This window comes from Mchenga conophoros, linkage group LG18 (assembly GCF_057382185.1).
Source record: "Mchenga conophoros isolate Kocher_MC1m ecotype Shallow Benthic linkage group LG18, M_conophoros_male_GT1.1, whole genome shotgun sequence".
In the NCBI taxonomy this organism is placed as follows: Eukaryota; Metazoa; Chordata; class Actinopteri; order Cichliformes; family Cichlidae; genus Mchenga; species Mchenga conophoros.
The window spans coordinates 28,101,688-28,124,224 of record NC_140543.1 but is presented as its reverse complement, the minus strand read 5'-3'; the positions used below and the strand labels follow the sequence as shown (position 1 = coordinate 28,124,224).

The 22,537-nt window shown below is 40.5% G+C and overlaps 1 protein-coding gene across 2 annotated transcripts; it reads right to left on the bottom strand.

The window, feature by feature from the left end:
* Nucleotides 1-1,082: 1,082 nt before the first annotated feature.
* On the bottom strand, nt 1,083-11,397 carry LOC146554063 (ETS-related transcription factor Elf-1-like). Of its 2 annotated transcripts, XM_085254634.1 has the most exons (8): nt 11,141-11,397; nt 7,217-7,627; nt 7,004-7,121; nt 4,116-4,220; nt 3,853-3,993; nt 3,689-3,763; nt 3,264-3,459; nt 1,083-2,139 (listed from the first exon to the last, which is right to left on the bottom strand). In XM_085254634.1, exons 2-8 carry the CDS (start codon nt 7,274-7,276, stop codon nt 1,521-1,523), a joined length of 1,314 nt encoding a protein of 437 aa, XP_085110760.1. In that variant the 5' UTR covers nt 7,277-7,627; nt 11,141-11,397; the 3' UTR covers nt 1,083-1,520. The 2 variants fall into 2 exon arrangements, with proteins under 2 accessions (XP_085110760.1, XP_085110761.1); XM_085254635.1 differs by lacking the exons at nt 7,004-7,121; nt 7,217-7,627; nt 11,141-11,397 and adding an exon at nt 6,591-6,925.
* Between the last annotated feature and the right edge of the window lie 11,140 nt (nt 11,398-22,537).

The following is a 22,537-nucleotide window of genomic DNA, read 5'->3' as shown; positions in this document are numbered from 1 at the left end:
CTTACAAATCTATTAAGGTAAGACATTACCAGGACACACACTGAAAAGCAAGGGGCAAAAAATCCCAAAACAAACAAACATGGTTTAACAAAGTGAAAATAGTTCTGCATAAGAGTTCCCTGCAGGCACAGTTACTTTATAAGCATCTCTTTGCCAAGTTTAGCCTCTCAAAAAGCCAGCCTAACTTTCAGTCGCTTTTTTTTTTTAATTTGGAGTGAGGTGAAGTTTGTAAGCCAGCTTCGTGAGCCTACGCTAAGACCGGCCAAAGAGAAAATAATAAACTAACAATTTCACTTTTACTTCTTGCATAGAGTACATAATATGTGCAGCACAAAAATGCTTTATAAACCTGAGGGAAGGAAAAAAAATGGCATCAAAAGAACAAGTCAGGCGCTTTCACAGGTATACAGTACACAAAGATCAGCCAAAACATTAAAACCACCAGCCTGGTAATATGTAGGTCTGCTTTGTGCAGAGATGCCGCTGCTGGCGCCTTCTGCAACGCTGAGCTCGATGCTAAACCCACGTGAATGCCAGCCAAACATTGCACTGTAACGAAATGACCAATGTTCACTTCAGCCAGCACAGTGGTTTTAATGTTGAGGCCCTACAGTGCGTAATAGACGCATACAGATAGAGGATTCTGAGTTTAATATATGCACTCATATATGGATAGCTAGTGCACAAGGGAAAAGCTAAATAGTAGCACTGTCATTTTACAGGAGGCAGGGTGGCTACAAGGCCACTTCACTGGTGATTGTCATGAAGAAAATAGAAAAAAAGAGTCCAATGGTGTCGATAAACAAATAATAAACAGCGCAAGTGCTAAAGTACTACTTTGAAAAAAATAACAGTGATCCCTTGTTTTCAACATTTCACAATGCAGACAAAAAAAGGCAGCAATCTTAAAAAACAACAACAATAATAATAACAATAACAATATGGAATGTTTTCCCTTATGATTACCAGGAATAGGATGGACTGACATCTTCAGGCACTTCAGAAGAAATATACAGCAGAGGTAAACATTAGTGCAAAGCCACTTTTAAGGCAAAGGAATGCTTCAGCACGTGATAGCATAAAGACACAAAACTAAACAACGTAGGAGAAAGTGAGAGCAAAAGGCAGAGACGAAGGGCACAGTGTGGTGATAAGATAATTGCTTCCAGGACACTGGAGCTGAAGTGCAAGCAGAGAAAGTGTCTGCAGGCAGTGCAGAGAGGCCAGAGATTCCAGTGCATGTCTGTCTTTGGTGTTGGTTTAACAAAGGGCTACACAGAATGACAATAAGGCGAAATGATCAGATTTCAAAGCTGAGAAGGTAAACTGCTGTGAGATTTTGGTTCCTGTCAGCGCTGCGAGAAAGCACTGATCTGTACTTATGATCTAAAATAATATTCTACATCAAAAGTCCCTTTGTTTTTAAATCAGCATTGTCATAGCAAAGTGCAGCCCTGTAAGTGGTCCTGAGTCATTGGAGTGTACAGGCATCTGTGTGTTCAATAGAAAGTGGGCACCTGTTATTTGTATTGGTCAGAGCTAATCAGAGGCATAAGCTGTGGAGTTTTTGGTCCTGGGTGCGACTTTTTCTCGGGCATCTCCGGCGCACCTTTTCTCCCTATGGCTACCTCGGCAGAGGCAGCGGCCTGCCGCTCGCACAGACTCCCCATCAGCTGAGCCGTTTTGAAGACTGACGCATGACCGGCGGGTTTGAGAGACTGGACCTTTTGCAGGTTCTGGAGCGTGCGTAGCATCTCAGCCGACACGATAGGCAGATGCTGTTCCTGGATCAAACTGGAGCTGGTGGGACGCAGGACGGTGTCGCGCTGAGCTGAGGGCCTGGGAGCGGGCCTGGTGCGCTGTGAAGCGGGAGTGCGGCCGGAGACGGGGGACGATTTCTTTGGCGGTGGCTGAGAATCTTCCTGCTCCTCCGCTGAATGGTCACTAGACGATACGGTACTGTCAGAGTCGTCGCTCAAGCCTTCGTCGTTGACGCTGTTGTCATCGTGGTCCTCGTCGTCTTCCTCTTTGATGCCATCTCCATCGGTGATGTAAATCATGTCTTTGGGGAGAGAGGTGAACTGGTAAACGAGGCGCTGGCCTTCAACCTTATTCAGTATGCCTCTCTGGTAGTAGTACCTGCATGGAAAAAGCAGAAACCGACAGCTTTCAAACCTGCTACAGTTTTTAATTATTCACGTCTCATTTGTAAAATCTCAAATTAAAATGACAAAAAAACCCTTTTGTTTTTTGTCAAAAATATATTTTTGACTTTTTATCGATGCATTTTAATCCTGTCTTACTGAATACAGAATACCGTTTTCTTGGTGTACTGTGATTAGGTTCCATACCTGCCCCTTTCTTACTAGCCTAGATTGGATAAACAGTTGCATTTACATGCATAAATTAAAAGTTAAATGAGTTAAACTGGTTTAAAAATGAAAAAAGGTTAAATTAGTACTGACAAGCAGGATCAAACTCGAGTAGACTGTACAATAAGCTTCCATTTGATTTTATTAAGCACTACTATTTATTAGACCTGTCACAAAAACAAGAAAACACAAATATTTTGAAATCTGCCAAAAGTTTGTTTAAAACTACAAATGATATTGTTACGTGTTAGACAAACAGCAAACTCAATTCACCTTTTTATACCCAAATTTGGGGCAACACACCGGACTTTTCTGAGAAGCCGGGAACGAATCAGGCATATTGCTCAAGCACTAAAACTATTATTTATGTTCAGGAATGTAAGTAAATAAGCATTATTTGGCATCTTAATCAAAAAGTAACAACATTGTGCTCTGTTGAAAATTCATGACTAACAACAATTATTGTATTTCAGCACTAAAAATATCATTTTTAATGCTTTAATGCTTGTGTGTGCTCATAGACTAACATTAAAACACAAACATTAAAAAATAATTTTGCTAATTAACAATACTGCTAATTTAGTGGTATTCTAATAAATTTGTTAAACATTGTAAACTGAATGATTACTTCACACTCTTAAATGTGCCATTACTTGTACAAAGCCAAAGCTAGGAAACATATTAATGGCTGTTTATGTCTTTGCTTTCAAGTTGTGCTTAATAAAACCCCCGAGTTAAAATGTAGGAAAATTAGCATAAATGACCTTAAAAGGCACTTTTGACATCTATGATTGTTCATTATTATTATTATTATTTATTTATTTTTTCAAATTACAGAGAGAGAAATTTCAAAGAACATTACAATTCTATCTGGGAGCTGCCGTGTTGTACCTGAGTGCTCTGCCCATTGTCTCATAATTCATATCTGGTTTGTTTTTGTGTTTGCCCCACAGCCTGGCCACTGCTTTTGAGTTGACCAGCTTGAAGATCCCCGCTTGAGGATTAGTCCATTTGATGTAACGAGGGCAGACTTGTCTATCTTGCAGCAACTCCATCAGGAACTGCCACAGGTAAAGGGTGTTTCCGCCTAAAGCGCATGAACGAAAAAGAAAAACAACAGATGAGATTTGGGTTAAATCACTTTGGTGAAGACCTACTTTCATAGCACGCTTCCCCAAAACAAGCACAGTTGCATAATTTTACTTGCAGAACTTGGTAGGGGTGAGGTGCACACACATTTATATCATTTCAGGTGCAGTCAGGTGACTTGTGCTGTGGCTTTATAGGGAACAAGGTCTTGCTCTGTTTGACAATACCTTTGTTGTATTTGTCCTTCTTTACTGTAATTTCTGGCGTGGGAGACTCTGCTCTTCGATGTCGAGGTTTCCTGCCTGCACACACAAGCAGTCCAAAGTCAGTCACAAACATTTTACCCTCGAAATTCTAGCCGTACAAGAAGCTGAGCAGGAAAGTTACTGACTTTTCTTTTTGGACCGCAGCTGCGACGCAGGCTTGTTTCTGTGCAACGACAACCACTCTGACTGATTGACAGTTCCCACAAGCTCCTCCCCCACAACAGGAGTAGTGATGACATCGCCAAGCGATGGTAAGAAGGTCTGCGCTGCAGGGGTTCAGAAACAGATTTGCTAAAAAAAAACAGCAGCACTGTAATGCCTAAAAATAAAATCTTGCACCAAAATAATCAGGAAACAGCATGCTCGAGGTGAACACAGCCGTGCTTACAGTAGTGTTCCAGGGAGAGGGTGTCAGCACACTCCATGTTGAGTAACGAGTCAGGAGAGACAAGCGTCTCCATGGTCTCTTCCTCCCCACTTTCACATGGCTCCACTACAAAAAATAACAACCACAAAGAATTATCAAAGAGTAAAACTTGTTTTTGTTGATGTAAAATTGGAGTGTGTCCAATGCAAATAGTTACAACTATATAACAGTGAGCTACTAAACAGCGTTTCCAGGTTCTCCTTAGTAACTGCAGATGTAGTTTCTATTTACAAACTATTAGGGGTTTTTTTTCTTATTGTTGGGAGAGGCATCAAAAACGTTATTGAGATAAAACTAAACAGGCAAAGTTTAGCAACAATTATAACGTTTAGAAATTTGGCATAAATGAATATGAACATCACGGCATTAAAAACAGACTGGACAGTTCTGTGGTAGAAGTCGAAACATGTGCTTTTGGACACTTGAAACTGTTGTCAGTAAACTCAACTGCTTTCTAGCCACAAAGGTTAAAACCACCATGCATATATATATATATATATATATATATTTATATATAAAAACCCTCAACATATTAGCAAATTTTAGAAAGGCTTCCGCTCTCTGGTTCAAGCTTACTCCTACATAGGGCTTTTTTACTCTAGTAGAGCACTTTATACATACATGTCTCATTCACACAAGTATTTTTTTCTATGGCAAAGTGCATTCTGTCTAACATTCACACGCATTCATACTTAGCTGGACAGACAACAACTTCAGGTTCAGTATCTTGCACAAGGGTACTTTGGCAACCAGACTGGAGCAGCCAGGAATCAAACTGTCAACCTTCCAATTAGTGGAAAACTACCTTCTGAGCTACAGTCACCTCTGTGACATGACAACAAAAACCAGCACATCTGCAAGGGCATCACTAACGCTGAGTCAGATAAACAGGTTTTGAAGGACAACATGATGACTAACAATTTTTGTTTCACCGAGACAATCCAGACAATGTTCTTCACATGTTACAACAGCGTGGATCACTAGTAAAAGAGGGTGGCTGTTAAACAGGCCCGTCTGCAGTCCAGACCCACCATCCATTAAAACATCTGAATACATTTTAAAATACAACACAGGCATCAAACTGCTGAAATCCTTTATCAAATTTCATTTTCCAAACAAATAAAAAAAACAACAATAACATTTAGAGTGAATTCTAAACACTCGCAGAATGTTTACAGAGATTTTTAATGCATGAGTGATGGTTATATATGCTATATATAATAGATGTATATCTAATTTTGAGGGTAAATTATGAAAGACAACATTTTGAACTGCGTAATTCGCATTTGGTTATCCAAATATAAGCTATTTATTGAGCTGTACTGATGTGAATAATTTTGATGATGTTTATATGTATTTATTCATTTGCTTCCTTTTGCAGGGTAAAATATATTTAATGAGCAGAATGCAGCATGGGTACATATAAGTACTGCTTATGCTCAAGCCAAGTCATGACTTAGTACACAAAGTTTATAGTTTATATGTGCTGCTTATGTGTGATGGCTGGATAAAAACAAACATCTGGCTTGTTTTTGCTATGCTGATTTCAGTTAAATAAAAAAAGGCTTACGTGACAGCAAATAATTGCACTCTGTTTTACACTTCCCTTCTTTTGGGAATGAAAAAAGAAGAAGAAAAACACAAATACATTTAATTATTATGCAGATGCTACAAGCTCTTCCAGCATTAGTTCACTTTCATTAATGTTCACATCAGTAGCAAATGAAGCCAATTCTATAATTAATTAAAAAAAAAAAAACTAGAATAGAAGTCCAAAGAATATTTGCCTCCAAAACACAGCCGGATGGAAGAGCACAGAGTAAGCTGGAATTCTTACAGACAACAAAGAGCTTAGTGAAGTGCAGCTCTTGAGTAAACTCAATGACACAGAGTCTCGGTCACCGACTCCAAGCAGTTTGACCTCAAGTGCTTTCCGTCCAGGTAAATAACACTGACAGACTCATATTCGGGTGCTTGTTAGCTTCACAACGACGCTGTGCTGTCTAACAGCTTACATCTCCCCACGTGCATGTCCTCGAGGCTAAACATGATCAAAAGGGAATCTGCGTGTGTGTGTTTTTTTATGCGCATCTTGTTTGTGTGTGTGATGAGCTGCCCGTGAAGAAGCAGTGAGCTAGAAAACATCTGCTAGCTAACAGCTGTTTTGTCGTGGACTCGAAAACACTTTCTGCCGTCGGGAGAAGCAAACCCACAGCCTGTCACAACAAACCGCCACGTTTAGAGAAACATACGAGATGGGCTGCTGTCCCAAAACGGTTGTAACGTTCAAGTAAAGTGTCTGTAAATTATCCACAAGTGCTGCTGTTACTGTGAGCTAAAGTTAACCGAGCCTCCTCCTCGCCATGCGTCGATTCAGCTGCTCCCTCCAACCTGAACACTGACGGAAATATAACCCGACACGGCGATATCACTTACTTTTCAAATGTTCGTGTGAGGAACAAGCTATAGCATGTGTGCTGTAGCTCGCTTTGACCACGTCTACATCCTAATATGATTCATTTAACTGTTGTTTCCCCCCCAGGAACAAGCCAGGAATGTTTTCTTTTTTTACTTCCTGAATTTCAGCGGAGGGTGGTCCATGTGCGCGAGGGGCAGAATACGCATGTGCAAAGCAAGGCTGTTTTTTTTTTTTTTTCAAAACCGCGAATTACTTTTAATTTTTTTAAATAAAATTTGAATAGAAACTTTCGTTTTCTTTTTGTAAAGAAAAAAAAAGAATTGCACCGTGTCGCAGACGACAGGGGATCTTCTATCATGAAATGTGAGCCTGACAGGTAAAGAAAGGCTGAAGTGAGTGCGTATGTCTTCGTGTGTGTGTGTGTGCTGACCTTTGACCAGCTGCTGGTGATCCTGTGACTGTTCACACGCTAGACCTGTATATGAAAACAGGTGTGAATGTGGAACCTGCTCTACAATCACCGCAGGGCAATCTGTGAAACCCCCCAGCTGCAGGACACAAAAACGGCATGAAATTAGACGACATCAGAAGTTTGCCAGCAATTCCACACAAAGAAGTTCATCACCGTCTAGCTCTGACTCACCTGTGACATGTTAAAGTGGTCACTGGCAAAGTCAAAGATGAGCTCTGACTGTTGCAGCATGGCTGAATGTCCCAAAGCACACGTACAAACTCTTAACTGGGCGAGGATAGCATCACAGCGTCTCCTTGAAGTCTGGTAAGAAGTGAAGAGGTCTGATGTGTTTTCGAATCAAGGCAGGTCCCGTTTCTGGAGACAATCCTTCCGATGAACACGCAGATAACTTGTCAGAGAACTTCCCCCTGGATGGGATGCAGCCTGCGTCCTTCCATGCAGCGAGGCTTGGTAGTGGTAGAGTGATGTGAGTGTAATTATTGACCAGAGATGCAGAGGCGTCACAGGAAGCGCTCACCCGCTCACTCTGCACCGGCTCTCAATGAGGAAGTGCTAAACTGTCCTGTGGTCTGACTGAACCTGCCAGAGAAGAACAGAGAGGCACACACAAAAATATGTGGGTGAGGTGGGGGAGTTGAAGAGCTGTTAGAGTCAAAAACAAACACCATGACCACACCTGCAGACGCTAAAATTAGGCTGTGAACAATTTTACTTTTTTGGGCATTGCCGAACATTTATTTATTTATGTGTTTGAAATGTCTCTGGTCTCAGATGCAGAGAAATGAACATCGTAATTTGCTTCCCCCCTCTGTCACACGTCTCATTCTTTTGCTCTTATCTGTCTTCTAAACTGGGCTAAACCAGCAACAGGAAGGAAGCGTTTGCAGTGAAATGTGTGTCTGGGCTGTGTGTGCGGTGTGAGTCGAGGGGGTTGGTTGGGTGGGTGACAACATCATGTCTTTGCACAATGTTCAGCTTTTGGCTTTCAGGGCCATTTTGTGCACATTCCTCACGACATGACCGTGAAGGGGACGTTTAGCACAAAATTGCAACCCCCCACTCAACTCCTTTGCATTACTCCCTCTCATTCTCTCCCAGTTGCTTGTTTTTCTGTCCCTCCTCTTGTATCTGGCCATCACAACATTGTTAATTCCCTTGAATTCCTTTGTCTTCCCTTTGCTTCTAATGCCACCCCTTCTCTTCAGTACTCGCTGTTTAATAATTCCCAAGTTTCGGTTAACCTTTAAGCGAATTTAGCAGTACAGCTGCCTCCTCCTGCAAAATTCTACCGTGGGCTCCGAACACTGTTGCCACTCCGTCACTTACCTTCAGCATCATTGTTCTGAAGATCATCCCAACATTTAGGTTTTGTGGCACTGTGACCAAATGGCTTCAAAGATAATCCATTCTAAACATTCTAACCCTGTAAATCCTCTGTAACCTAAATAGTATCGCAGGTCCTTTTTTTTTTCTTTTTCCTTTTTAAATAGATGGAGAACGTGTGGGTTTTCTTTGTCTTGGTGTATGCGTGTGAGAGATAGAGGCAAAATATGTTTGGGTCAGTTATCACGCAGGAAGCACAGCTCAGTTAGGAGGCACCGCTTCCTGAGTTCCTGCGCCAAACCACTGCCAGCATGTCTTTGCCAGCAGTGGTCCTCTCATTTTCGATTTCCTGTGATGTTTGCAGCCACTTGGCACTCAATGATTTAGGTGGGACATTAGCGAACTGGGGGATAGTTTACTCCCAAAACCAAGAGAAGTTCAAGAAGAAGTCAGCAAGGAAAAGTAGTCCTTTTTTGTTCATATGTAATATGCATCACTTGATGTTAGGGCTGGAACCAGCAGTTTAGTAACAAAAAATTAATATCACCAGTATCACTCTGTGAATTGTAAAAAAATTTTAGTACTGTGTTTTTCCTACAGTAAATCATACATGGTATGTTGTTGTGGCTTTTTAATGACTGTGCCTGAGTTCATTTCAGTTCAATTCAATCCAAGTTTATTCATATAGGAGCAAATTACAACAACAGTCACCTCAAGGCACTCTGTCCTGTAATTTAAGGACCCTACAGCATTAGAAAGAAATCCCAGCAATCATACAACCCCCTAGTGGCAAGCACTTGGCAACACTGGAAACAAAAAACTCCCTTTTGACAGGAAGAAACCTCCGGCAATGAAGGGCAGCCATCTGGAACAACTGGATGAGGGGAAAGAGAAAAGAGAGCGCAAGAGACAGACTATGGTGGAAAGTGCCAGAGTTTAATAATATTTTAATTATTTGAATGCATTAATTTTAGATTAAATGCACTCATCTCAGGGTGAGGAAAGAGGTGAGTGAAGAAGAAATGATCATTACATCAAACCTGTAGGAACCACAAGTAAGCCTGCAGTGTGAGAACAGCAATAATATGATACTTTGAGGTCTGGATTTGACTGTGGTATCCTGTTTTATTATAGTGTTACGTCTTGGCAAAGTTACCAATACCAATTTTGTTATCAGATAGTTTTTTATGCAAACACAATTGCAATAGCATTAAGCCTCATTTCAATATTATCTTAGAAGCTTGCTGTGTCTTTGATCACTAAGCCATCTAATGGTTGCATAGCATGTGCTGTTGACTTGTAAGATGACTAAATTAACAATTACTTTGAACAGACATTTGTAGCACTCGGTGCTATAATTTTATACTGTAAATTAGCAGAATAACAGAGTAACAGTCTAAAATAATGCCATTTATAAATAACATTTCCATTGTGTTTAATATCATTTTAAGCAGAATAAATAGAGTTTAATGTCCTATTATGACATATATTAGTAATATAGTTGATGTAAGTTAATGTTTTTTTGATAATGGACATTTTAGTATGCAATGTAGTTAATGGCGAGTTGAATTAGTCATTCTCTAACATATTTCAAGATGGTTTTATTTTCAAATTATTATTACTATGATTAGTTTTTTTTACATTTTTTTTTTTTTTGCCTTTTGTAGCCAAGCTAAACTGCATAATGAACATAACTAATGGCTTTTTTGTACGTCCTAACCTGCAAGTCTGCTCTGGTTATACAGCATGGCAAGTTGCCATGCTTGCGTAGTTCCAGTGAATACAAGTGCAAAGTACAAAACATGAAGACTGCAGCTTGCATTTTCTGTTCTATTGAAGTAAACAAGGCGGTGAAGTTTCACTCGTCACACCCCAACAGAACACATTAAAAGAAACATTTGTCCCTTCCTCTCTTTATTTTTTTTTTAGTAGTAGCCACCAGGGCCTTGCCTTTGTGCTGCCACATGTATACGTTCATTGTTACCGTGCCCTGCAGCCTGCAGTCTCTCACAGTATGTGGTGTTCATCAGCACTCTGGTCACATAGGTTTGTCTCTGTGGCCTCTGCACTGGGATCTGAGTCTGTGAAGTGGCTGCCAGGCCCCTAAGGACACTGATAAGCCCCCCATAACATTCATTCCCCAGTTTACGTGTGTGTGCGCATGAGAGAGAGTCAGAGACTGAGATAGAAAGCGTGCGGGTGTGTTTGACAGAAAGGAGCAGTGTTATATATATGTGTGTGCGTGAACTAGGCCAGGCTGATAACAGCATGGTAAGAGAGGCAGCAGCTGATAAGCCCCTCTTGTTGCTTGGGGTAACCAGGCCTTGTTAAATGAATGCAGTAAAATATGGTCTGCCAGAGAACAGCAGAGGTGGTCGCAATACTGTTTTTACAATCTCTCTCGCGTGCAAACGTGAGTGGTTTAGCCGTCACTGAAAGTAAATCATTGGAAAGGTATTTCTTTCTTTCTTTCTTTCTTTCTTTCTTTCTTTCTTTCTTTCTTTCTTTCTTTCTTTTAATCTACATTTTCTGGCACAGCATTTATAGAGAGTCAAACAGCCGCGCTCAAAACCCTACACTCTCTGAAAAGTACTTTCACTTTCTCTTCAGCACATGTCATGCAGCATACAGTCATACACCCAAACGTCTTCTAACATTTTCTTTTGTTATATTTAGTTCTTTTTTTCTTTTGGTCTTTTTTCTGTGTCTCCTTTCTATACTATACAGAGTAGTAGGCCTGTTGTATGGAATAAGAAGCAGTCTGCTTACCTTTGTGTTTACAGCTCGTGCCTGTATGTGACAGAGCAGCAGCTGCCTGCAAGATCCAAGAGGGAAACGGAAATTGTTCTCATTACTTTTGGCAAACACAGAACCTTCATCTGCTTACAGGCGTGGGATCAGTTCCCTCCTGTCAGTGTCTAGCCACCAGAGAGAGTGCGTCACGCAGACGTGAGATCACAGATCAGCGTAGATCATGGTGATTTTTTTTCTTCTTTTTCTAGTCGTTGTCAGTTCACACTTCCTCTTTTCTTTTTTCCAGAGAACTGAGCACCCTCCCCCCCCCCACCCCCAAACACACGCACCCCTCCCTCCCCTCCCATGCTGCGAGATCTCATTGGTTACCTGTGTTGTGAGTCAAGGTAACCCATAGTGACCATTGTCAGTGCAGAGCAAATGTAAACACGGGTGTATTTGCAATGTAAAGCAGCAGAGAGCCAAGCAACCAATCTGCAACAGCTGTGTGGACGCAGAGGGCATATGTGTGTGCTGATGATATCACTAAATTTGACCTCAGATTATTATTACCTGTTGCTTTGTGCAGTTAATAATAACATCCCAGTGAAAAGTAGTCTGAATAATAGAGTTTAAACAAGGGGGTTGTTATAGCTACTTTATCCAGTCCCAGACGCTCCCCAGTGGTTAAACTCAGCATCAGCAGCCTTCAAAATAAAAAACCCATCTGATCCACATTTTCATTTCCTTCCCGCCCTTTCTTTTTTGTTAATACACAACAACGGCAACAGAGACAGCTTGTAGCCTATAAATCTGTGAGTGAGGCTCACCATTGCTGGCAGTGTGTTTTCTCTTGAGGATGGCGGCCTTCTGCACCCAGTCCCACTGACTGTGCCACTGCTTTCAAGATTGGAGAATGACACCCCCCCCCCCCATTTTACACAGTACAGCTGCCTTCTTTAAATTAATTATTTTTTTTCACATGTCAGGACATTTTATACCTTTCACAGGGCTGGGTTTGGTTGGACTGATAAGATGGAATAAATCAGGCCTCTCTTTCATTCCATTATTTCTTCACTCAGTTTCCCAACTTCTGCAACGGCGGGCAGCTTCGTGAGGAATGTGCTGGTTTGGCTGAAAAACGAGGTTCACTCCCATAATGTTTTTGTAAAGTAGTAGAGCACACGATTTGATTATTACAATATGGGTTTGTGTTTATCTGTGTGAAAGACCGGGGAGAGGAGGGGTCATTGTTATTGTCACTGACAGTTAATGCACTGAATCTCAAATATTGGGTTCAAGAAATGTTTCCATTGTTTTTGCTTCATTTTTTTGTTTGTTTTTAGGGGTGATGCACATTAGATTTTTAGGATTTTAAACGAGCACGACACAGACTGATTAAAAAAAGAACATTTTGACATTTTTAACTTAAGGAAAAATTAGCAAGAAAACCACGGACACATGAGCATGTGTGCAGGAATGCAGCCTAAACATGGATATCCTCTGTTTTATTTCAAGCATTGCTCTTAAAATGCAGTGTATACATTACCCACAGTCCAGCTAGACTGCCAATAATTCATTTAGAGTTTAATGGACATTTTAAGAGGGCTGGATAAGAGGCCGTATATTCCTTTTATTTAAAAGGAAGGTTATTTGATCCTCTTGTGGATCATATCAACATTAAATAACAAATGGAGACAGTCATTCACACCTATGGTCCATTTAGAAAAAACAATTAAACTAACATGATTGTTTTTGAGAGGGCGCCGGAGTACTCGGAGAGAAATGTACGGTGACCTTACAAACTTGAAACGGAAACAACCCAGCAGATCTGAACCCAGGGGCGTTTTGCCGTGAGGTGACAGTGCTAACCACACTGTATAGACTCAATTATGGTTTATAAATTGTAGCCCAGTGACCCCAGTATACTATATTTGCAGATTTATCTGATGTGAGCTGCGCACTGACAACTTTCACTTTTCCAGCATTTGGAATCCAACCTGCTCGCCATATGCGTATCTGTGACTGATGAATCGTTCTTTATCATGTACTCTAGCCCCATGGATTTGTCATCACGTTGTCAGACAAGCAAAAAAAAAATAGAGGGGGGGAAGTGTGCTAACAGTGAGAGACTGTGACACAACGCTTGAATGTCCCCTGATGTAGAACTGAGGAGGAAATAGAAGGAAAGAAAAGCTCCAGAGTCCATGGAACGTCAGTCTGATGAATTCCTTCTGCTGGCCACGTCTGCTCACCTTCTGCCGCGTCTTCTGTTGCTCGGCGTGCTTGTGTTGTCTATGCATGTGCTCAAGTGTGTGACATGTGAAAGTGACTGATGAGTTGCGTTTTTGTGTCATTTATCAGCCATTCCTTGAAGTGCAAAGTCAGTGGTGTGCGACCAAAAGAGATATCAAATGTAAAAAAAAGTGCAGAAAGCATTTTTGTTTTGTTTTTATGCACGTGCTTACTCACATATCTTCGTTTTGTGTTCTCGCAGCCAGCACGGGGGTCTCAGTTTGCACTTGGTTTAACATTTTTCCCTTGAAGTACTTCCATGGCTCCAACTGCACACACGTTTTCACACTCACAACAAAAGCATATTTTCTTTGTTCTGCCCAAATGTTTGCAGAATCTGTACCAGACTGAAAGCTCTCCTCCCTGTGCTATAAATCCTGAATAAATATTAGATGACTAAGAAGGAGGCCAGCAAGACATATACATCAAGAAGTGTGAATACACCTTTAGATTATTAGACATCTGTCAGAAGCTGTGTATGACAGCTCTGGATGAAAATGCCTATATGGGTTCAAATTCTTGAAAAGTGCCAAGCAGTGATGTTTGCCATACTCTCAGGCCAGAATTTGCCAAAAAGCTTCTCTTCTCAAACATTTGAAAGTGAAGTCAAAACATCATGATCATATAAATGCTCCTAATTGTTTCTGAATGCAGTTCGCTGGCGCAGTCTTGCTGAACATGCTGTGTAAATATGCACAACGGCGAATGGAATTGGGTAGAAAAATGCAAAAGAATGTTTGGAGGGGAAAAAAACAACAGAGACGGACCAGATCAGATTTATTCACACCCCAGCCCTTGAGAGCCAGACTCGAAACAATAAAGTCTGCAATCCAACACACTGTGGAGAGAAAAGGACAAACTGCACTGGTATGTGTAGGTTTGATTATGATTATTTGGTGTCCACATTTACTCTGTATATGTGTGAACGTATTTCATGAAGCTGTCTTTCTTGGAAATAAAGATGTTTAAGAATTTGCACGGGGGAACAACTACCTTGGCCTTATCTAATGGTTAAAAACAATCTGTCTTACAAACAAACACAACCACATTTATGTTGTCTGATCAACCTGAATATTATAAAACCTCTGGATCTGAAAAGTGAAACCACTATTTTAAAGCAGTCTTTCTCATAGCCAGTTGACGTAACTCAGTGTATAAAGAAAATGACCCCAATTCTTACTTTAGAACAGTAAACACATTTTGATTGATTGATTGATTGATTGAATCTTTATTTTGAACATGTTGAAAAAGTATAAAAAAAAAATAGAATTAAAAGAGACAAATGAACAAAGCAAACAAAAGGAAAACGAGCAACCACAACTCCAAATAACGTCCATGTTCAAAAAGGAGCAGGAAGAAGCATAAGCTTATTTAATCCCACCCCTTTTCCACTATCTAGTATCAATAGACTACAGAAATACCTCCTTGTAATTACATTATATGTTATGTGTAATTTATTTATTTTTATTTATTTTTATTTTTTTAATATATACACATATATGTTTCTATCTATCCATACCTACGAATATACACACATACGCACATATACACATTTTCAATAACCCCATTAACACCTGAAGGATACACAACCTACAATTTTATATATATTTAATATATATATATATATATATATATATATATATATATGAAGAGTTGGACAGCACCAGGGCCCGACATGGTTCACGCCTACTGGCTGAAGAAGCTGACTGCACTCCACGAGCGTCTGGCAGCACAAATGAACCAGCTGCTAGTTAACGAGAGACACCCGGAATGGCTAACTGAAGGCCGGACGGTCCTGATCCCCAAGGACCCCAAGAAGGGACCGGTCCCCTCCAACTACCGACCAATAACCTGCCTCAGTACTACATGGAAGCTCCTGTCAGGCATCATATCGGCTAAGATGAACAGGCACATGGGTCAATACATGAGCGGGACACAGAAAGGAATTGGCAAGAATACCAGAGGCGCAAAACACCAGCTACTGGTAGACAGAACAATCAGCCGAGACTGCAAGACCAGACTGACCAACCTGTGCACTGCCTGGATTGATTACAAGAAGGCCTATGACTCAATGCCCCACAGCTGGATACTGGAATGCCTAGAATTGTACAAGATCAATGGGACCCTAAGAGCCTTCATCAGGAACTCAATGGGGATGTGGCGTACAACACTAGAGGCCAACTCCAAGCCCATAGCACAAGTCACCATCAAGTGCGGGATCTACCAAGGAGATGCTCTGTCCCCACTGCTGTTCTGCATAGGCCTGAACCCCCTCAGTGAGATCATTAACAAGACTGGCTACGGATACCGACTACGGAACGGAGCAGTTGTCAGCCACCTCCTGTACATGGATGACATCAAGCTGTATGCCAAGAGTGAACGAGACATCGATTCACTGATCCACACTACCAGGCTATACAGCAATGACATTGGAATGTCGTTCGGACTGGAGAAGTGTAGTCGGATGGTAACAAAGAGAGGGAAGGTAGTCAGAACTGAGGGGATTGAACTACCAGAAGGCAACATTGCAGACATAGAGGACAGTTACAAGTACTTGGGGATCCCACAGGCGAATGGGAACCATGAAGAGGCCGCTAGAAAAGCTGCAACCACCAAGTACCTGCAGAGGGTCAGGCAAGTCCTGAGGAGTCAGCTGAATGGTAAGAACAAGATCCGGGCCATCAACACGTACGCCCTGCCCGTGATCAGGTACCCTGCTGGGGTAATAGGCTGGCCAAAGGAGGAGATAGAAGCCACTGACATAAAGACAAGAAAGCTCCTTACCATGCATGGAGGGTTTCACCCCAAATCCAGCACCCTGAGGCTGTACGCTAAGCGGAAGGAAGGGGGCCGGGGACTGGTGAGTGTCAGCACCACAGTCCAGGATGAGACAACGAACATCCAAGAATACATTGGGAAGATGGCCCCAACTGACCGAGTGCTCAGTGAATACCTCAGGCAGCAGAAACCCAAGAAAGAGGAGGGAGACGAGGAACCATCATGGAAGGACAGGGCCCTGCACGGTATGTACCACCGGCAGATAGAGGAGGTGGCTGATATCCAGAAATCCTACCAGTGGCTGGACAAAGCTGGACTGAAAGACAGCACAGAAGCACTAATCATGGCAGCACAAGAACAAGCTCTGAGCACAAGATCCATAGAGTCTGGGGTCTATCACACCAGGCAAGACCCCAGGTGCAGGCTGTGTAAAGATGCCCCAGAGACAATCCAGCACATAACAGCAGGGTGCAAGATGCTAGCAGGCAAGGCATACATGGAACGCCATAACCAAGTGGCCGGCATAGTGTACAGGAACATCTGTGCCGAGTATAACCTGGAAGTCCCGAGGTCAAAATGGGAGATGCCCCCAAGGGTGGTGGAGAATGACCGAGCTAAGATCCTGTGGGACTTCCAGATACAGACGGACAAAATGGTGGTGGCTAACCAACCGGACATAGTGGTGGTAGACAAACAGAAGAAGACGGCCGTAGTGATCGATGTAGCGGTTCCGAATGACAGCAATATCAGGAAGAAGGAACACGAGAAGCTGGAGAAATACCAAGGGCTCAGAGAAGAGCTCGAGAGGATGTGGAGGGTGAAGGTAACGGTGGTCCCCGTGGTAATCGGAGCACTAGGTGCGGTGACTCCCAAGCTAGGCGAGTGGCTCCAGCAGATCCCGGGAACAACATCGGAGATCTCTGTCCAGAAGAGCGCAGTCCTGGGAACAGCTAAGATACTGCGCAGGACCCTCAAGCTCCCAGGCCTCTGGTAGAGGACCCGAGCTTGAAGGATAAACCGCCCGCAGGGGCGTGCTGGGTGTTTTTATATATATATATATATATATATATATATACACACATACATACACACACATACACATATATATATATATATATATATATATATATATATATATATATATACATATATACATACATATACACATATATATATATACATACATACATACATACATATACACATACATATATACCCATACCAACAAACCCGTGCATGCGCACACACATGAAAATATTAGACAAGAACACCCTATCAAATCTCTACCTTTTCCCTGTACCCTGTAAAAACCATCTCCTTAAACCGCTTTTTAAACTGCGCCATGCTTGGACATTGCTTCATATCTTTACTTAGTCTGTTCCACAGCTTCACTCCACACACAGAGATGCAAAAACTTTTTAATGTTGTACGGATACGAGGATGTTTTAAATTTAATTCCCCCCTCAAATTGTATCCCCGTTCCCTTTTAGAAAACATTTTTAGAATATTGTCAGGAAGCAGGTTATTTATTGCTTTATATATAATTTGTGCTGTGAGAAAATGAACCAGATCTGTGAATTTTTGAATTTTTGATTTTAAGAATAGTGGATTTGTATGATCTCTGTAACCAGTTTTATGGATTATCCTTATGGCCCTTTTTTGTAATATAAAGATTGATGATAGCGAACATTTGTAAGTATTGCCCCAAACCTCTGCACAGTAATTCAAATACGGTGCAATCAGGGAACAATAGAGAATGTGGAGTGATTTGTGGTCCAGAATGTGTTTTACTTTACTCAAGATTGAGACACTTCTTGAAATTTTGTTATGTATATGATTTATATGAGACTTCCAGTTTAATTTATCATCTATAATCACACCAAGAAACTTATGTTCAAGTACTCTTTCAATTTCCACACCATCTACATGAATCTGCACTTGTGCATTTCTAAGGGAATTCCCAAATAAGATAATTTTAGTTTTACTTAGATTTAGCGATAGTTTGTTCCTGTTAAACCATTTTTTAATTTTGCACATTTCTGAAGTAATTGTATCCAGCAGCTCCTTTAGATTCCCCCCAGAACAAAAAATATTTGTGTCATCTGCAAATAATACTAATTTTAATATATCAGATGCCTTACAAATATCATTTATATAAATAATAAATAATTTTGGACCCAGTACAGAGCCTTGTGGAACACCACAAGCAATGTCCAAGCATGATGAGGAATGGACACCCAGCTTCACAAATTGTTTCCGGTCACTTAAATAATTTTTCACCCATTGCAGTACAACCCCCCTAATCCCATACCGTTCCAGTTTATTAATTAATATGTCATGATTGATTGTGTCGAATGCTTTCTTGAGATCCAGAAATACTCCAGCTGCATACTGTTTCTGATCTATAGCATTCGTAATCTCCTCAATTGATTCGATTAATGCCAGAGATGTTGATCTTTTTGATCTGAATCCATATTGACTGTCAGAGAGTAATTTATATTTATCTAAGAATTTGTCTAATCGTTTATTAAACAGGTTTTCTAGGATTTTGGAGAATTGTGGTAGTAAAGAAACAGGCCTGTAATTTGTGAAGTGGCGTCTATCCCCAGTTTTATACAGCGGCACAACTTTAGCTATTTTCATTTTGTTTGGCACTTTTCCCGTCTGAAATGATAAGTTGCAAATATATGTTAGAGGTCCTACAATTCCTTCAATGACCTTCTTGACGATTTTCATGTCAATATCATTACAATCAGTGGATGTTTTATATTTACACATGTGTACAATGTCAATTATTTCTTTTTCCTCCACTGATGTGAGGAACATTGAGTTAGGGTTCCTATCAATCAGGTTTTCACTACATTCTACTGATGGCAGTGACTCAGGAATTTGTTCTGCCAGTTTTGGTCCAATATTTACAAAATAATGATTAAAGCTGTTGACCTTATCAGCAGTGTTTTCCATAATATTGCCATTATCGATAAAGTATTGTGGATAACTTTGTTGTCCAGAATTATTTTTAATGATACCGTTTAAAACATCCCATATTCCTTTCATATTATGTTTATTGTTGTTCAATATTTTACTATAATACTCCTTTCTACATACACGTATAATATTGGTCAACTTATTTTTGTATTTTTTATATTTATTTTCAGCTTCTTTTGTTCTTTGTTTTAGGTATTCCCTATAGAGTGTATTTTTCTTTTTACATGCATTTTGTAAACCCTTAGTGAGCCATGGTCTATCTGAATATTTGTGCTTTCTGTTGTATTTTATTGTTGGACAGTTTTTATCGTACAACTCCATGAATATTCTTAAAAATATGCCATATGCAATATCAATATCAGCTTCTTTGTACACCTTGTCCCAGTCCTGATTTAATAGATCGTTCTTAAATGCAGTCATAGTTTCTTCTGTCCTTACACGTCTGTATCTCAGTTGTTCTTCATGCTGATTTTTCTTATAATTAGTGTCATAAACTGCAAAAACTGGTAGGTGATCACTGATGTCATTAATTAATATTCCGCTCACAATGTTGTTTTCCATATTGTTAGTGAAAATATTGTCAAGTAAGGTGGCACAATGTGGTGTAATTCTGCTAGGCCTGGTTATTTTAGGATGTAAACTCAAACTGTACATAGTGTTTAGGAATTCGTCGGTCATTTTATGCTTTTTTGGATTCAACAGGTCAATATTAAAATCACCACAGATAAACATAACTTTTTGATTTGTTTTAGAGAATATTTCCTCTATGAAGTCATTAAATACTTGAATACTAGAGCCAGGTGTTCTATATATACAGCTAATTATTACATTTTTTTCTTTTTCCTTATAAATTTCAATTGTTATACATTCTAGTAAATTATCAATTACAGTTGTCATACTTTCTACCACCTTGTAGTTTAGGTTTTTATCCACATACACAGCTACTCCCCCTCCACTCTTGTTCCTTCTATTTACAAAATTCACTTCATATCCCTCCAGTCCAAAGTCCATTCCTTTCTCCGCATTGATCCATGTTTCAGAAATGGCAATAATTCCAAATGGATTTGTCAACTCATTTAGATATTCCTTTATATTGTTGAAGTTGGCATACAGACTTCTGCTATTAAAATGGATTATTGATAATTTATTTTCCATGTTGATGGTGTGCTTAAACTGTTCATCAGTGAAGTAGCAGCAGTTACAGCTGATGTTGTAGAAGAAATTATTTTCCGGGTCTATATCCTTTTCTAAGTCTAGAACATTATGGTCTGTGTATCGAAATGTTCTCAGTTCCAGATTATCATAAAGAGAATTCCAATGAGTCATGTTGATATTGTTGCCGGATGCAGATGAAGTTCTTTTGGACTGTGCCATGTGTTGTGTTGTGTGTCATGTCACATGTGTATTCATACCTCCAGAGTAAGTTGACCTCAGTATTTGTCCAGCTCCTCCATATTTCTGATGACCAACACTTTGGCTTGTTCCGGTGTTCCATTGAGTTTAATGAATACTTTGCAGTTGGTGGTCCATGTATTTTGAATTTTTCCCTGTTTCCTCAAGTAACGTGCTTTCCTGGCAATGTCCGCATTTCTTTTTATCAGATGTTCGTTCATGAAGACATCGGATCCTTTCAGTTTCCTTCCTTGTTTTAACAGTGCTGTTTTCTGTTTTCTGTTTGCAAATCTCACAATGATGGCTGGTTTGTTACTGTTATTTTTTCGGGGTAGAGGGTGGCAAGCCTCAATGTTGTTATAATCCACTTCCACACCTTTGGACCGTAGAAAGGTAACCACTTGATGCTCCGTGGAGTTGACATCTTCCTCTCCTGGCCCTCCTACATTGTCAGTGGCGACCGCCCGGGCGTATGACCGGGGTTTGATGCGAAACCCCGTGATGATAACATCGTTCATCCGGGTGTACTGCTCCAAATCCGCCACTCTGTTCTCCAGGTACGCCAGCCGCCGATCCTTCTCGGCGTTCTGGATGCAGAGAGCCTTAACTTCCTCGACCAGGTCCAGGATGGCTTTCTGCTGCAGTTTGACAGTAGAAATCTCCTCTGTCATAAACTCCAGCGACTTCTTAATATCGTCTCCTTCCTCGGCTGACAGAACTTTTTTCGGGCCCATGCTGAGAGACGCTCTCGTAGCTTTGCCGTGACGACCGGCTAGCTACTTCCCAGAATCCTTCTTCAAGCTATTGGGTGATGGACTCAATAGCTTGTTTTAATTTGTAAGGGCTTTATCTTACAATGTACAGTAGCAATTCTTATTGCAAATTATGCACACATTTAGAGTGAAGAACATGATAAATCCTGATACACCTTAAAGCCACTGTTTATGATGTAGTCCCTGTGACATCATCTATCTACGGCTAATGATGTCATCTTTAAGTCTGAGGTCATTAGCCGTTTCCGGGTCCAAACTTCGCTTCAGGTCCCAAAGTCAAACGAACACTGTGGCATCACTGAGAGCTACAAACTGTCTAAATTATTTTATCATTAATAAAATGATCAGCGTTGCTGCTCTACCAGGTGTAACAATTAAGTTTTCAGGCATCCATGAAAACAGCTCGATAGTTTCTACCTAAACATGATATACCATGTTCTGACTGAGGGATTTCTGAAAAATTTAAAACGTACAGCTCTGCTATCACTTCCAACATAAATAAAGACAGGAAACTAAATAGCAGTGACATTTGTGGGGTTACTGATGTTGGGCTATGATGATGTGCTATGTGGTGGCTAGCTACACAGCTATGGTTAGCATAATAAAACACATTAGCACAGTGAAGCTGGAGGATGAACGCTTTTTTCCACTCGATAAAAGTTAACATGAGGGTTAGGGACAAATGTAATTGCATTTTAGGATGCTGTAAACAGATCAAACTTCAGTCAGGATAAGAACTGAGATAAACCATCCACAATACAAGGTTAGTCATTAATTTACTGCTGTATGGGCTGGACTGTAATTACATCGTAAGGTTTTAAAACTGAGCTTTAAAATGAATAGTGATAATAAAAACTGAAAGAGCTGACAGTGATCACTGCCTTTTTTTAGGAGCGTGTTCAGATTAAATAGAACAAGATACAATACAACATGTTAAAAACACAACACCTTAATAAAGGTAGAGTAGTTTGGACCTGGAAGCAGAGTTCATACGTCATCACTTAAAGACTGGATTGGTTGTAGAGTATGTCAGGTTTGTTATTTTGACTGTCCCCTCCTTGATGTTTATTTGGATGAGCAAATGGTGGGAAATGATCAACTAATTCTATTGGTGGCTAGCAGCTTGGTTAGCGAGGTATTTTAAATAAAATGCTAATTTTGGTTAGAGCACAACAGGCTTAAATCAAAAAGTTTCTGGGTAAATTAC

Excerpts from the sequence above, each read along its gene's own strand:
- LOC146554063 (XM_085254634.1), bottom strand. The coding sequence starts at position 7,276 with ATGCTGCAACAGTCAGAGCTCATCTTTGACTTTGCCAGTGACCACTTT. Across the intron at positions 4,221-7,003 it reads TCACCAGCAGCTGGTCAAAG|TGGAGCCATGTGAAAGTGGG; the intron begins GTCAGCACACAC and ends TATTTTTTGTAG. Across the intron at positions 3,460-3,688 it reads GAAGGACAAATACAACAAAG|GCGGAAACACCCTTTACCTG; the intron begins GTATTGTCAAAC and ends CATGCGCTTTAG.